Here is a 16,625-nt window from a genome sequence, read left to right on the forward strand (position 1 = left end):
GTATTTGAAGGCAAGACAGGAAAGGTGAACTTTGCGCCTAGACTCTAGTGATGACCAATCTAGTTCTTTGAGCATTTCGCAGTGATATGTGTTATAGTTGCATTGGAGAACAAAACAGCATACTTACTTGTAGAGAGTGTCAAGTTTGCTAAGGTGGGTTTGAGGTGCCGAGCCATATACTATGTCCCCATAGTCGATAATTGGCATTAGCATCTGCTGTGCAATACTCTTTCTGACCAGGAGACTTAGGGAGGATTTGTTCCTGTAAAGTACACCTTGTTTGGCATAGGTTTTGGATGTCAGGGTATCAATGTGCATCCCAAATGTTAAATGGGAGTCAAACCATATGCCCAAGTATTTAAAACTAGTAACAGGCGTTAGGGTGGTGTTAGCGTTCAGGGTTCAGATCTGGAGGTCAGTCACTGCAAGCTTAACAATTTTAGCCTTGGTCCCAAATACCATTGTTAGAGTCTTGTCAGTGTTTAAAAACAGTTTGTTTTGGGAAATCCAGTTTTCGAGTCTCAAAAAGTCAGACTGAAGTATGTGTTGAAGGTCAGAGAGGCTTTGGCTGTGTGCATATAGGATTGTGTCATCTGCATACATGTGTATTGAGGCTTCCTTACAAGCTGTGGGAAGATCATTGATGAACACTGAGAAGAGTAGGGGCCCCAGAACAGAGCCTTGCGGGACACCACAGGTGATATCCAGGGGGTGGGAGTTAGAGCCTGAGATAGACACATGTTGGGATTGTAGCCCTGAGACGGCATTCCAGGTGCATTTATAGCTACGCACAGCTTGCTTGGTTGTGACGTAGGACCTATATCTGGATTGAATCACACAAGCAGCTTCTCTCATTTTCCTGTAGCATCTTCCTAACATTTTACTGGGGTAAAACACTTCTCTTCTTTCTTCAGAGTCTGATCTTGTCTGAGAGAGTTCCAAATTAAGACACAGGGATTTGCTCTTTTCCTGCTTAAAAGCGCCCTCTGCTTCTTCCAGTGCTAACTGCACCTCCAACTTTTCTAATTGGAGTTGTTTCTTCACCTTACTTTGTGAAGCTTATCCTTTCCTTCACTGACTTGATCAGGCTGATATGAAACCTCCTCTGTCAGGTTTCTGTTCTCTGTATAACACACAGACTTTCTGTAGTCATCCTTCCATTTACACACCTCTGTGCTGGGACTTCCGATTTCCTGGTGCAAGACTTCTAGCTCTGTGTTGAAAGTGTGAAGCTCCTTTGAGAGATTTCCAGACCGGTACGGAGACTGCAAGCTTCTTTTTGAGAGATTTCCAGACCGGTACGGAGACTGCAAGCCTCTTTTTGAGAGATTTCCAGCTCTGTACCAAGATTGTGAATTTCTGAGAGACTCCCAGTTCTGCACCGAATCAGTGAAATTCCCTTTAAGAGAGTTCCACTACTATGCTGAGACCGCTGAATTCCTGACAAGAGACATCCAACTATATGTGTAGAGTGTGAATCTCTTTCGGAGAGATTTCCAGCTGTATACTGAGACTGAGGGCCTTCTTCTGAGCCTCTGCTTCCGTCAGCAATAACTCAGTCAGAGCTGGTCTTTTTCTTGACCATGGCGGTAATAATCGAGTTCGCCGTCTTCAGCTCAGTTGTCCGGTCTTCGAAGTCACTTCATAAGTGATGCTCCGTGTTCATCACAGACCCACAGTCCAAAGGTGAGTGTGAGCTGACCACTCTGTAACTCGGCATTAGCTTCTATCTCCTGTTCCAATAGCTCACGGAGGAGATCACAGTGACGCCTGGCAGTTTGTAGGCATCTTCAGGGCTGGTCAAGGGATCGTCACTTATTGGTTCCGGCTCCGCTTCCCTGGTTTAGTTTGTTGAGGGTTTCACAGATACTGCTTTGGGGTACACGACTTCTGCCACGGGCCCTCTACACATTCCGCCATTTCTGGGACGAATCTTTCATTCGCTCTGGGCTGCAGGACATATCGGCCCCCTTCTGATGTCCCTGTAACAATCCTACCCCGGTAACCATCTTACCCCTGTAACCATCCTACCCCTGTAACCATCCTACCCCTGTAACCATCTTACCCCTGTAACCATCCTACCCCTGTAACCATCCTACCCCTGTAACCATCCTACCCCTGTAACCACCCTACCCCTGTAACCATCCTACCCCTGTAACCATCCTACCCCTGTAACCATCCTACCCCTGATGAGTAGCTATTTTAAAAACCCATGTTCTTCTTAATCACACACGTGATGGAGTAGACTTTATTCCTCCCTCCGCAGGGTGACACTGTGACAGACTGTCTGTCCCTCACCCTGCAGGGTGACACTGTGACAGAGCCTGTCTGTCCCTCCCCCCGCAGGGTGACACTGTGACAGAGAATGTCTGTCCCTTCCCCCGCAAGGTGACACTGTGACAGAGACTGTCCCTTCCCCCGCAGGGTGACACTGTGACAGAGACTGTCCCTTCCCCCACAGGGTGACAATGTGACAGACTGTCCCTCCCCCCGCAGGGTGACACTGTGACAGAGACTGTCTGTCCCTCCCCCCGCAGGGTGACACTGTGACAGCCTGTCTGTCCCTCCCCCCGCAGGGTGACACTGTGACATCCTGTCTGTCCCTCCCCCCGCAGGGTGACACTGTGACAGAGACTGTCTGTCCCTCCCCCCGCTGGGTGACACTGTGACAGACTGTCTATCCTTCCCTACTCCCGCAGGGTGACACTGTGACAGAGACTGTCTGTCCCTCCCCCCGCAGGGTGACACTGTGACAGAGACTGTCCCTCCCCCCGCAGGGTGACACTGTGACAGAGACTGTCTGTCCCTCCCCCCGCTGGGTGACACTGTGACAGACTGTCTGTCCCTCCCCCCGCAGGGTGACACTGTGACAGTGACTGTCTGTCCCTCCCCCCGCGGGGTGACACTGTGACAGAGCCTGTCTGTCCCTCCCTCCCCCCGCAGGGTGACACTGTGAAGAGACTGTCCCTCCCCCCGCAGGGTGACACTGTGACAAACTGTCTATCCCTCCCTACTCTGTGATCCCACCTATGCATGTAACAGGCCTATCCTCTGAGTTTATATATACTGTGAATATATAAAATGGTCTGTACATACCACACAGCGACTCCCTGCAGACGTGTTTCCGGGGGCATTCTGAGCACGGAGACCCCTCTGTGTATGGAGCGCTCCCCTCAATGTTCCCACTGCAAGGCGAGGATACAAGAGAGACTAAAACAGGGGAGATGTACCGGGCATTCCAGGCGGTGTCTATACTGTGTGTGTGTAATCTGGAGATATAGGGGTGTATATACTGTGTGTGTGTGTAATCTGGAGATATAGGGGTGTATATACTGTGTGTGTAATCTGGAGATATAGGGGTGTATATACTGTGTGTGTGTAATCTGGAGACATAGGGGTGTATATACTGTGTGTGTGTAATCTGGAGATATAGGGGTGTATATACTGTGTGTGTGTGTAATCTGGAGATATAGGGGTGTATATACTGTGTGTGTAATCTGGAGATATAGGGGTGTATATACTGTGTGTGTGTGTAATCTGGAGATATAGGGGTGTATATACTGTGTGTGTAATCTGGAGATATAGGGGTGTATATACTGTGTGTGTGTAATCTGGAGACATAGGGGTGTATATACTGTGTGTGTGTAATCTGGAGATATAGGGGTGTATATACTGTGTGTGTGTGTAATCTGGAGATATAGGGGTGTATATACTGTGTGTGTAATCTGGAGATATAGGGGTGTATATACTGTGTGTGTGTGTAATCTGGAGATATAGGGGTGTATATACTGTGTGTGTGTAATCTGGAGATATAGGGGTGTATATACTGTGTGTGTGTGTGTAATCTGGAGATATAGGGAGTGTATATACTGTGTGTGTGTGTAATCTAGATATATAGGGGGTCTATACACTGTGTGTGTGTGTGTGTGTGTGTGTGTGTGTGTGTGTGTGTGTGTGTGTGTGTGTGTGTGTGTGTGTGTGTGTGTGTGTGTGTGTGTGTAATCTGGAGATATAGGGAGTGTATACACTGTGTGTAATCTGGAGATATAGGGAGTGTATACACTGTGTGTGTAATCTGGACATATAGGGGTGTATTTATTGTGTGTGTGTAATCTGGAGATATAGGGAGTGTATACACTGTGTGTGTAATCTGGAGATATAGGGGTGTATTTAGTGTGTGTGTGTAATCTGGAGATATAGGGGTGTATACACTGTGTGTGTGAAATCTGGAGATATAGGGAGTGTATACACTGTGTGTGTAATCTGGAGATATAGGGGTGTATTTATTGTGTGTGTGTAATCTGGAGATATAGGTGTGTATACACATTGTGTGTGTAATCTGGAGACATAGGGAGTGTATACACTGTGTGTGTGTTATCTGGAGACATAGGGAGTGTATACACTGTGTGTGTGTAATCTGGAGACATAGGGAGTGTATACACTGTGTGTGTAATCTGGAGACATAGGGAGTGTATACACTGTGTGCGTGTAATCTGGAGACATAGGGAGTGTATACACGGTGTGTGTGTAATCTGGAGACATAGGGAGTGTATACACGGTGTGTGTGTAATCTGGAGACATAGGGAGTGTATACACTGTGTGTGTGAAATCTGGAGACATAGGGAGTGTATACACTGTGTGTGTGTGTGTGTGTGTGTGTGTGTGTAATCTGGAGACATAGGGAGTGTATACACTGTGTGTGTGTAATCTGGAGACATAGGGAGGGTATGCACTGTGTGTGTGTAATCTGGAGATATAGGGGTGTATACACTGTGTGTGTAATCTGGAGACATAGGGAGTGTATACACGGTGTGTGTGTAATCTGGAGACATATGGAGTGTATACACTGTGTGTGTGTAATCTGGAGACATAGGGAGTGTATACACTGTGTGTGTGTAATCTGGACACATAGGGAGTGTATACACTGTGTGTGTGTAATATGGAGACATACTGTACATACTGTAATGTGAAACGCGTCAACACATTTGTTCAACTGACAAATTACTTCTGTAAATAAATCTTAATTTAGTTCACTGTGTGTGTGTAATCTAGATATATAGGGGTTCTATACACTGTGTGTGTGTGTGTGTGTGTGTGTAATCTGGAGATATAGGGAGTGTATACACTGTGTGTAATCTGGAGATATAGGGAGTGTATACACGGTGTGTGTGTAATCTAGATATATAGGGGGTCTATACACTGTGTGTGTGTGTGTGTGTGTGTGTGTGTAATCTGGAGATATAGGGAGTGTATACACTGTGTGTAATCTGGAGATATAGGGAGTGTATACACTGTGTGTAATCTGGAGATATAGGGAGTGTATACACTGTGTGTGTAATCTGGAGATATAGGGAGTGTATACACTGTGTGTAATCTGGAGATATAGGGGTGTATACTTTACACTGTGTGTAATCTGGAGATATAGGGATGTATACTGTACACTGTGTGTGTGTAATTTGGAGATATAGGGGTGTATATATTGGGTGTGTGTAATCTGGAGACATAGGGAGTGTATACACTGTGTGTAATCTGGAGATATAGGGGTGTATACACTGTGTGTGTGTAATCTGGAGATATAGGGAGTGTATACACTGTGTGTGTAATCTGGAGATATAGGGGGTGTATACACTGTGTGTGTAATCTGGAGATATAGGGGTGTATACACTGTGTGTGTGTAATCTGGAGATATAGGGAGTGTATACACTGTGTGTGTAATCTGGAGATATAGGGGTGTATACTTTACACTTTGTGTGTGTAATCTGGAGATATAGGGGTGTATACACGTTGTGTGTGTAATCTGGAGACATAGGGAGTGTATACACTGTGTGTGTGTAATCTGGAGACATAGGGAGTGTATACACGGTGTGTGTGTAATCTAGATATATAGGGGGTCTATACACTGTGTGTGTGTGTGTGTGTAATCTGGAGATATAGGGAGTGTATACACTGTGTGTAATCTGGAGATATAGGCAGTGTACAGTATACACTGTGTGTAATCTGGAGATATAGGGAGTGTATACACTGTGTGTAATCTGGAGATATAGGGGTGTATTTATTGTGTGTGTGTAATCTGGAGATATAGGGAGTGTATACACTGTGTGTGAAATCTGGAGATATAGGGAGTGTATACACTGTGTGTAATCTGGAGATATAGGGGTGTATACTTTACACTGTGTGTAATCTGGAGATATAGGGATGTATACTGTACACTGTGTGTGTGTAATTTGGAGATATAGGGGTGTATATATTGGGTGTGTGTAATCTGGAGACATAGGGAGTGTATACACTGTGTGTAATCTGGAGATATAGGGGTGTATACACTGTGTGTGTGTAATCTGGAGATATAGGGAGTGTATACACTGTGTGTGTGTAATCTGGAGATATAGGGAGTGTATACACTGTGTGTGTAATCTGGAGATATAGGGGTGTATACTTTACACTGTGTTTGTGTAATCTGGAGATATAGGCAGTGTATACACGTTGTGTGTGTAATCTGGAGACATAGGGAGTGTATACACGGTGTGTGTGTAATCTGGAGACATAGGGAGTGTATACACGGTGTGTGTGTAATCTGGAGACATAGGGAGTGTATACACTGTGTGTGTGTAATCTGGAGACATAGGGAGTGTATACACTGTGTGTGTGTAATCTGGAGACATAGGGAGGGTATACACTGTGTGTAATCTGGAGATATAGGGAGTGTATACACTGTGTGTAATCTGGAGATATAGGGAGTGTATACACTGTGTGTGTAATCTGGAGATATAGGGAGTGTAAACACTGTGTGTGTAATCTGGAGATATAGGGGTGTATACTTTACACTGTGTGTGTATAATCTGGAGATATAGGGGTGTATACACGGTGTGTGTGTAATCTGGAGACATAGGGAGTGTATACACTGTGTGTGTAATCTGGAGACATATGGAGTGTATACACTGTGTGTGTGTAATCTGGAGACATAGGGAGTGTATACACTGTGTGTGTGTAATATGGAGACATAGGGAGTGTATACACTGTGTGTGTAATCTGGAGACATATGGAGTGTATACACTGTGTGTGTGTAATCTGGAGACATAGGGAGTGTATACACTGTGTGTGTGTAATATGGAGACATAGGGAGGGTATGCACTGTGTGTGCGTAATCTGAAGACATAGGGGGTGTATACACTGTGTGTGTGTGTGTGTGTGTAATCTGGAGATATAGGGGTGTATACTGTACACTGTGTGTGCGTAATCTGGAGATATAAGGGTGTATATATTAGGTGTGTGTAATCTGGAGATATAGGGGGTGTATGCATGCATGTCTTTATATAGCACTATTAAATTACACAGCGCGTCACAGCAGTAATACGCGGGACGTAATTATATAACACAGCGCGTCACAGCAGTAATACGCGGGACGTAATTATATAACACAGCGCGTCACAGCAGTAATACGCGGGACGTAATTATATAACACAGCGCGACACAGCAGTAATACGCGGGACGTAATTATATAACACAGCGCGTCACAGCAGTAATACGCGGGACGTAATTATATAACACAGCGCGTCACAGCAGTAATACGCGGGACGTAATTATATAACACAGCTCGTCACAGCAGTAATACGCGGGACGTAATTATATAACACAGCGCGTCACAGCAGTAATACGCGGGACGTAATTATATAACACAGCGCGTCACAGCAGTAATACGCGGGACGTAATTATATAACACAGCGCGACACAGCAGTAATACGCGGGACGTAATTATATAACACAGCGCGACACAGCGCGTCACAGCAGTAATACGCGGGACGTAATTATATAACACAGCGCGTCACAGCAGTAATATGCGGGACACAATTATATAACACAGCGCGTCACAGCAGTAATACGCGGGACATAATTATATAACACAGCGCGTCACAGCGCGTCACAGCAGTAATACGCGGGACGTAATTATATAACACAGCGCGTCACAGCAGTAATACGCGGGACGTAATTATATAACACAGCGCGTCACAGCAGTAATATGCGGGACACAATTATATAACACAGCGCGTCACAGCAGTAATACGTGGGACGTAATTATATAACACAGCGTGTCACAGCAGTAATACGTGGGACGTAATTATATAACACAGCGCGACACAGCAGTAATACGCGGGACGTAATTATATAACACAGCGCGTCACAGCAGTAATACGCGGGACGTAATTATATAACACAGCGCGTCACAGCAGTAATACGCGGGACGTAATTATATAACACAGCGCGTCACAGCAGTAATATGCGGGACACAATTATATAACACAGCGCGTCACAGCAGTAATACGCGGGACGTAATAATATAACACAGCGCGTCACAGCGCGTCACAGCAGTAATACGCGGGACGTAATAATATAACACAGCGCGTCACAGCAGTAATACGCGGGACGTAATTATATAACACAGCGCGTCACAGCAGTAATATGCGGGACACAATTATATAACACAGCGCGTCACAGCAGTAATACGCGGGACGTAATTATATAACACAGCGCGTCACAGCAGTAATACGCGGGACGTAATTATATAACACAGCGCGTCACAGCAGTAATACGCGGGACGTAATTATATAACACAGCGCGATACAGCAGTAATACGCGGGACGTAATTATATAACACAGCGCGTCACAGCAGTAATACGCGGGACGTAATTATATAACACAGCGCGTCACAGCAGTAATATGCGGGACACAATTATATAACACAGCGCGTCACAGCAGTAATACGTGGGACGTAATTATATAACACAGCGTGTCACAGCAGTAATACGTGGGACGTAATTATATAACACAGCGCGACACAGCAGTAATACGCGGGACGTAATTATATAACACAGCGCGTCACAGCAGTAATACGCGGGACGTAATTATATAACACAGCGCGTCACAGCAGTAATACGCGGGACGTAATTATATAACACAGCGCGTCACAGCAGTAATATGCGGGACACAATTATATAACACAGCGCGTCACAGCAGTAATACGCGGGACGTAATAATATAACACAGCGCGTCACAGCGCGTCACAGCAGTAATACGCGGGACGTAATAATATAACACAGCGCGTCACAGCAGTAATACGCGGGACGTAATTATATAACACAGCGCGTCACAGCAGTAATATGCGGGACACAATTATATAACACAGCGCGTCACAGCAGTAATACGCGGGACGTAATTATATAACACAGCGCGTCACAGCAGTAATACGCGGGACGTAATTATATAACACAGCGCGTCACAGCAGTAATACGCGGGACGTAATTATATAACACAGCGCGATACAGCAGTAATACGCGGGACGTAATTATATAACACAGCGCGTCACAGCAGTAATACGCGGGACGTAATTATATAACACAGAGCGTCACAGCAGTAATACGCGGGACGTAATTATATAACACAGCGCGACACAGCAGTAATACGCGGGACGTAATTATATAACACAGCGCGACACAGCAGTAATACGCGGGACGTAATTATATAACACAGCGTGTCACAACGCGTCACAGCAGTAATACGCGGGACGTAATTATATAACACAGGTACACAGTGCGTCACAGCAGTAATAAGCGGGACGTAATTATATAACACAGCGTGTCACAACGCGTCACAGCAGTAATACGCGGGACGTAATTATATAACACAGCGCGTCACAGCAGTAACACGCGGGACGTAATTATATAACACAGCGCGTCACAGCAGTAACGCGGGACGTAATTATATAACACAGCGCGACACAGCAGTAATACGCGGGACGTAATTATATAACACAGCGCAGTACAGCAGTAATACGCGGGACGTAATTATATAACACAGCGCAGTACAGCAGTAATACGCGGGACGTAATTATATAACACAGCGCGTCACAGCAGTAATACGCGGGACGTAATTATATAACACAGCGCGTCACAGCAGTAATACGCGGGACGTAATTATATAACACAGCGCGTCACAGCAGTAATATGCGGGACGTAATTATATAACACAGCGCGTCACAGCAGTAACACGCGGGACGTAATTATATAACACAGCGCGTCACAGCAGTAACACGCGGGATGTAATTATATAACACAGCGCGTCACAGCAGTAACACGCGGGACGTAATTATATAACACAGCGCGTCACAGCAGTAATACGCGGGACGTAATTATATAACACAGCGCGTCACAGCAGTAATACGCGGGACGTAATTATATAACACAGCGCGTCACAGCAGTAACACGCGGGACGTAATTATATAACACAGCGCGTCACAGCAGTAACACGCGGGACGTAATTATATAACACAGCGCGTCACAGCAGTAACATGCGGGACGTAATTATATAACACAGCGCGTCACAGCAGTAATACGCGGGACGTAATTATATAACACAGCGCGTCACAGCAGTAATATGCGGGACGTAATTATATAACACAGCGCGTCACAGCAGTAACACGCGGGACGTAATTATATAACACAGCGCGTCACAGCAGTAACACGCGGGATGTAATTATATAACACAGCGCGTCACAGCAGTAACACGCGGGACGTAATTATATAACACAGCGCGTCACAGCAGTAATACGCGGGACGTAATTATATAACACAGCGCGTCACAGCAGTAACACGCGGGACGTAATTATATAACACAGCGCGTCACAGCAGTAATACGCGGGACGTAATTATATAACACAGCGCGTCACAGCAGTAACACGCGGTAATTATATAACACAGCGCGTCACAGCAGTAACACGCGGGACGTAATTATATAACACAGCGCGTCACAGCAGTAACATGCGGGACGTAATTATATAACACAGCGCGTCACAGCAGTAATACGCGGGACGTAATTATATAACACAGCGCGTCACAGCAGTAATACGCGGGACGTAATTATATAACACAGCGCAGCACAGCAGTAATACGCGGGACGTAATTATATAACACAGTGCGTCACAGCAGTAATACGCGGGACGTAATTATATAACACAGCGAGTCACAGCAGTAATACGCGGGACGTAATTATATAACACAGCGCGTCACAGCGCGTCACAGCAGTAATACGCGGGACGTAATTATATAACACAGCGCGTCACAGCAGTAATACGCGGGACGTAATTATATAACACAGCGCGTCACAGCGCGTCACAGCAGTAATACGCGGGACGTAATTATATAACACAGAGCGTCACAGCAGTAATACGCGGGACGTAATTATATAACACAGCGCGTCACAGCAGTAATACGCGGGACGTAATTATATAACACAGCGCGTCACAGCAGTAATACGCGGGACGTAATTATATAACACAGCGCGTCACAGCAGTAATAAGCGGGACGTAATTATATAACACAGCGCGTCACAGCAGTAATACGCGGGACGTAATTATATAACACAGCGCGACACAGCAGTAATACGCGGGAAGTAATTATATAACACAGCGCAGCACAGCAGTAATACGCGGGACGTAATTATATAACACAGCGCGTCACAGCAGTAATACGCTGGACGTAATTATATAACACAGCGCGACACAGCAGTAATACGCGGGACGTAATTATATAACACAGCGCGTCACAGCAGTAATACGCGGGACGTAATTATATAACACAGCGCAGCACAGCAGTAATACGCGGGACGTAATTATATAACACAGCGCGTCACAGCAGTAACACGCGGGACGTAATTATATAACACAGCGCGTCACAGCAGTAACACGCGGGACGTAATTATATAACACAGCGCTTTACAACAGCATTAACACGCGGGACGTAATTATATAACACAGCGCGTCACAGCAGTAACACGCGGGACGTAATTATATAACACAGCGCGTCACAGCAGTAATACGCGGGACGTAATTATATAACACAGCGCGTCACAGCAGTAATATGCGGGACGTAATTATATAACACAGCGCGTCACAGCAGTAACACGCGGGACGTAATTATATAACACAGCGCGTCACAGCAGTAACACGCGGGATGTAATTATATAACACAGCGCGTCACAGCAGTAACACGCGGGACGTAATTATATAACACAGCGCGTCACAGCAGTAATACGCGGGACGTAATTATATAACACAGCGCGTCACAGCAGTAATACGCGGGACGTAATTATATAACACAGCGCGTCACAGCAGTAATACGCGGGACGTAATTATATAACACAGCGCGTCACAGCAGTAATACGCGGGACGTAATTATATAACACAGCGCGTCACAGCAGTAATATGCGGGACGTAATTATATAACACAGCGCGTCACAGCAGTAACACGCGGGACGTAATTATATAACACAGCGCGTCACAGCAGTAACACGCGGGATGTAATTATATAACACAGCGCGTCACAGCAGTAACACGCGGGACGTAATTATATAACACAGCGCGTCACAGCAGTAATACGCGGGACGTAATTATATAACACAGCGCGTCACAGCAGTAATACGCGGGACGTAATTATATAACACAGCGCGTCACAGCAGTAACACGCGGGACGTAATTATATAACACAGCGCGTCACAGCAGTAACACGCGGGACGTAATTATATAACACAGCGCGTCACAGCAGTAACATGCGGGACGTAATTATATAACACAGCGCGTCACAGCAGTAATACGCGGGACGTAATTATATAACACAGCGCGTCACAGCAGTAATATGCGGGACGTAATTATATAACACAGCGCGTCACAGCAGTAACACGCGGGACGTAATTATATAACACAGCGCGTCACAGCAGTAACACGCGGGATGTAATTATATAACACAGCGCGTCACAGCAGTAACACGCGGGACGTAATTATATAACACAGCGCGTCACAGCAGTAATACGCGGGACGTAATTATATAACACAGCGCGTCACAGCAGTAACACGCGGGACGTAATTATATAACACAGCGCGTCACAGCAGTAATACGCGGGACGTAATTATATAACACAGCGCGTCACAGCAGTAACACGCGGTAATTATATAACACAGCGCGTCACAGCAGTAACACGCGGGACGTAATTATATAACACAGCGCGTCACAGCAGTAACATGCGGGACGTAATTATATAACACAGCGCGTCACAGCAGTAATACGCGGGACGTAATTATATAACACAGCGCGTCACAGCAGTAATACGCGGGACGTAATTATATAACACAGCGCAGCACAGCAGTAATACGCGGGACGTAATTATATAACACAGTGCGTCACAGCAGTAATACGCGGGACGTAATTATATAACACAGCGAGTCACAGCAGTAATACGCGGGACGTAATTATATAACACAGCGCGTCACAGCGCGTCACAGCAGTAATACGCGGGACGTAATTATATAACACAGCGCGTCACAGCAGTAATACGCGGGACGTAATTATATAACACAGCGCGTCACAGCGCGTCACAGCAGTAATACGCGGGACGTAATTATATAACACAGCGCGTCACAGCAGTAATACGCGGGACGTAATTATATAACACAGCGCGTCACAGCAGTAATACGCGGGACGTAATTATATAACACAGCGCGTCACAGCAGTAATACGCGGGACGTAATTATATAACACAGCGCGTCACAGCAGTAATAAGCGGGACGTAATTATATAACACAGCGCGTCACAGCAGTAATACGCGGGACGTAATTATATAACACAGCGCGACACAGCAGTAATACGCGGGAAGTAATTATATAACACAGCGCAGCACAGCAGTAATACGCGGGACGTAATTATATAACACAGCGCGTCACAGCAGTAATACGCTGGACGTAATTATATAACACAGCGCGACACAGCAGTAATACGCGGGACGTAATTATATAACACAGCGCGTCACAGCAGTAATACGCGGGACGTAATTATATAACACAGCGCAGCACAGCAGTAATACGCGGGACGTAATTATATAACACAGCGCGTCACAGCAGTAACACGCGGGACGTAATTATATAACACAGCGCGTCACAGCAGTAACACGCGGGACGTAATTATATAACACAGCGCTTTACAACAGCATTAACACGCGGGACGTAATTATATAACACAGCGCGTCACAGCAGTAACACGCGGGACGTAATTATATAACACAGCGCGTCACAGCAGTAACACGCGGGACGTAATTATATAACACAGCGCGTCACAGCAGTAACACGCGGGACGTAATTATATAACACAGCGCGTCACAGCAGTAACACGCGGGACGTAATTATATAACACAGCGCGTCACAGCAGTAACACGCGGGACGTAATTATATAACACAGCGCGTCACAGCAGTAACACGCGGTACGTAATTATATAACACAGCGCGTCACAGCAGTAACACGCGGGACGTAATTATATAACACAGCGCGTCACAGCAGTAACACGCGGGACGTAATTATATAACACAGCGCGTCACAGCAGTAACACGCGGGACGTAATTATATAACACAGCGCGTCACAGCAGTAACACGCGGGACGTAATTATATAACACAGCGCGTCACAGCAGTAACACGCGGGACGTAATTATATAACACAGCGCGTCACAGCAGTAACACGCGGGACGTAATTATATAACACAGCGCGTCACAGCGCGTCACAGCAGTAATACGCGGGACGTAATTATATAACACAGCGCGTCACAGCAGTAATACGTGGGACGTAATTATATAACACAGCGCGTCACAGCGCGTCACAGCAGTAATACGCGGGACGTAATTATATAACACAGCGCGTCACAGCAGTAATACGCGGGACGTAATTATATAACACAGCGCGTCACAGCAGTAATACGCGGGACGTAATTATATAACACAGCGCGTCACAGCAGTAATACGCGGGACGTAATTATATAACACAGCGCGTCACAGCAGTAATAAGCGGGACGTAATTATATAACACAGCGCGTCACAGCAGTAATACGCGGGACGTAATTATATAACACAGCGCGACACAGCAGTAATACGCGGGAAGTAATTATATAACACAGCGCAGCACAGCAGTAATACGCGGGACGTAATTATATAACACAGCGCGTCACAGCAGTAATACGCGGGACGTAATTATATAACACAGCGCGTCACAGCAGTAATACGCGGGACGTAATTATATAACACAGCGCGTCACAGCAGTAATACGCGGGACGTAATTATATAACACAGCGCGTCACAGCAGTAATACGCGGGACGTAATTATATAACACAGCGCGTCACAGCAGTGATACGCTGGACGTAATTATATAACACAGCGCGACACAGCAGTAATACGCGGGACGTAATTATATAACACAGCGCGTCACAGCAGTAATACGCGGGACGTAATTATATAACACAGCACGTCACAGCAGTAATACGTGGGACGTAATTATATAACACAGCGCGTCACAGCGCGACACAGCAGTAATACGCGGGACGTAATTATATAACACAGCGCGTCACAGCAGTAATACGCGGGACGTAATTATATAACACAGCGCGTCACAGCAGTAATACGCGGGACGTAATTATATAACACAGCGCGTCACAGCAGTAATACGCGGGACGTAATTATATAACACAGCGCATCACAGCAGTAATACGCGGGACGTAATTATATAACACAGCGCGTCACAGCAGTAATACGCGGGACGTAATTATATAACACAGCGCGTCACAGCAGTAATACGCGGGACGTAATTATATAACACAGCGCGTCACAGCAGTAATACGCGGGACGTAATTATATAACACAGCGCGTCACAGCAGTAATACGCGGGACGTAATTATATAACACAGCGCGTCACAGCAGTAATACGCGGGACGTAATTATATAACACAGCGCGTCACAGCAGTAATACGCGGGACGTAATTATATAACACAGGGCGTCACAGCAGTAATACGCGGGACGTAATTATATAACACAGCGCGTCACAGCAGTAATACGCGGGACGTAATTATATAACACAGCGCGTCACAGCAGTAATACGCGGGACGTAATTATATAACACAGCGCGTCACAGCAGTAATACGCGGGATGTAATTATATAACACAGCGCGTCACAGCAGTAACACGCGGGACGTAATTATATAACACAGCGCGTCACAGCAGTAACACGCGGGACGTAATTATATACTCCTGGAATCTGAATCTCCGCTGGTTGGCACTCCTGGAATCTGTGAATCACCGCTGGTTAGCACTCCTGGAATCTGTGAATCTCCGCTGGTTAGCACTCCTGGAATCTGTGAATCTCCGCTGGTTGGCACTCCTGGAATCTGTGAATCTCCGCTGGTTAGTACTCCTGGAATCTGTGAATCTCCGCTGGTTAGCACTCCTGGAATCTGCGAATCTCCGCTGGTTAGCACTCCTGGAATCTGTGAATCTCCGCTGGTTGGCACTCCTGGAATCTGTGAATCTCCGCTGGTTAGCACTCCTGGAATCTGTGAATCTCCGCTGTTTGGCACTCCTGGAATCTGTGAATCTCCGCTGGTTGGCACTCCTGGAATCTGTGAATCTCCGCTGGTTAGTACTCCTGGAATCTGTGAATCTCCGCTGGTTAGCACTCCTGGAATCTGCGAATCTCCGCTGGTTAGCACTCCTGGAATCTGTGAATCTCCGCTGGTTGGCACTCCTGGAATCTGTGAATCTCCGCTGGTT

General features: G+C 46.2%; 1 protein-coding gene across 1 annotated transcript in view; it reads right to left on the reverse strand.

Moving 5' to 3' along the window:
- LOC142466610 (uncharacterized) overlaps positions 1 to 16,625 on the reverse strand; it is a 164,000-nt gene that overhangs the window by 35,213 nt on the left and 112,162 nt on the right. The window contains exon 4 of the mRNA XM_075571865.1: positions 3,097 to 3,185. Within this exon, the coding sequence (XP_075427980.1) occupies positions 3,097 to 3,185 (89 nt within the window). The remainder of the gene's footprint in view (positions 1 to 3,096; positions 3,186 to 16,625) is intronic.

Source organism: Ascaphus truei, chromosome 1, assembly GCF_040206685.1.
Source record: "Ascaphus truei isolate aAscTru1 chromosome 1, aAscTru1.hap1, whole genome shotgun sequence".
Classification (NCBI taxonomy): Eukaryota; Metazoa; Chordata; class Amphibia; order Anura; family Ascaphidae; genus Ascaphus; species Ascaphus truei.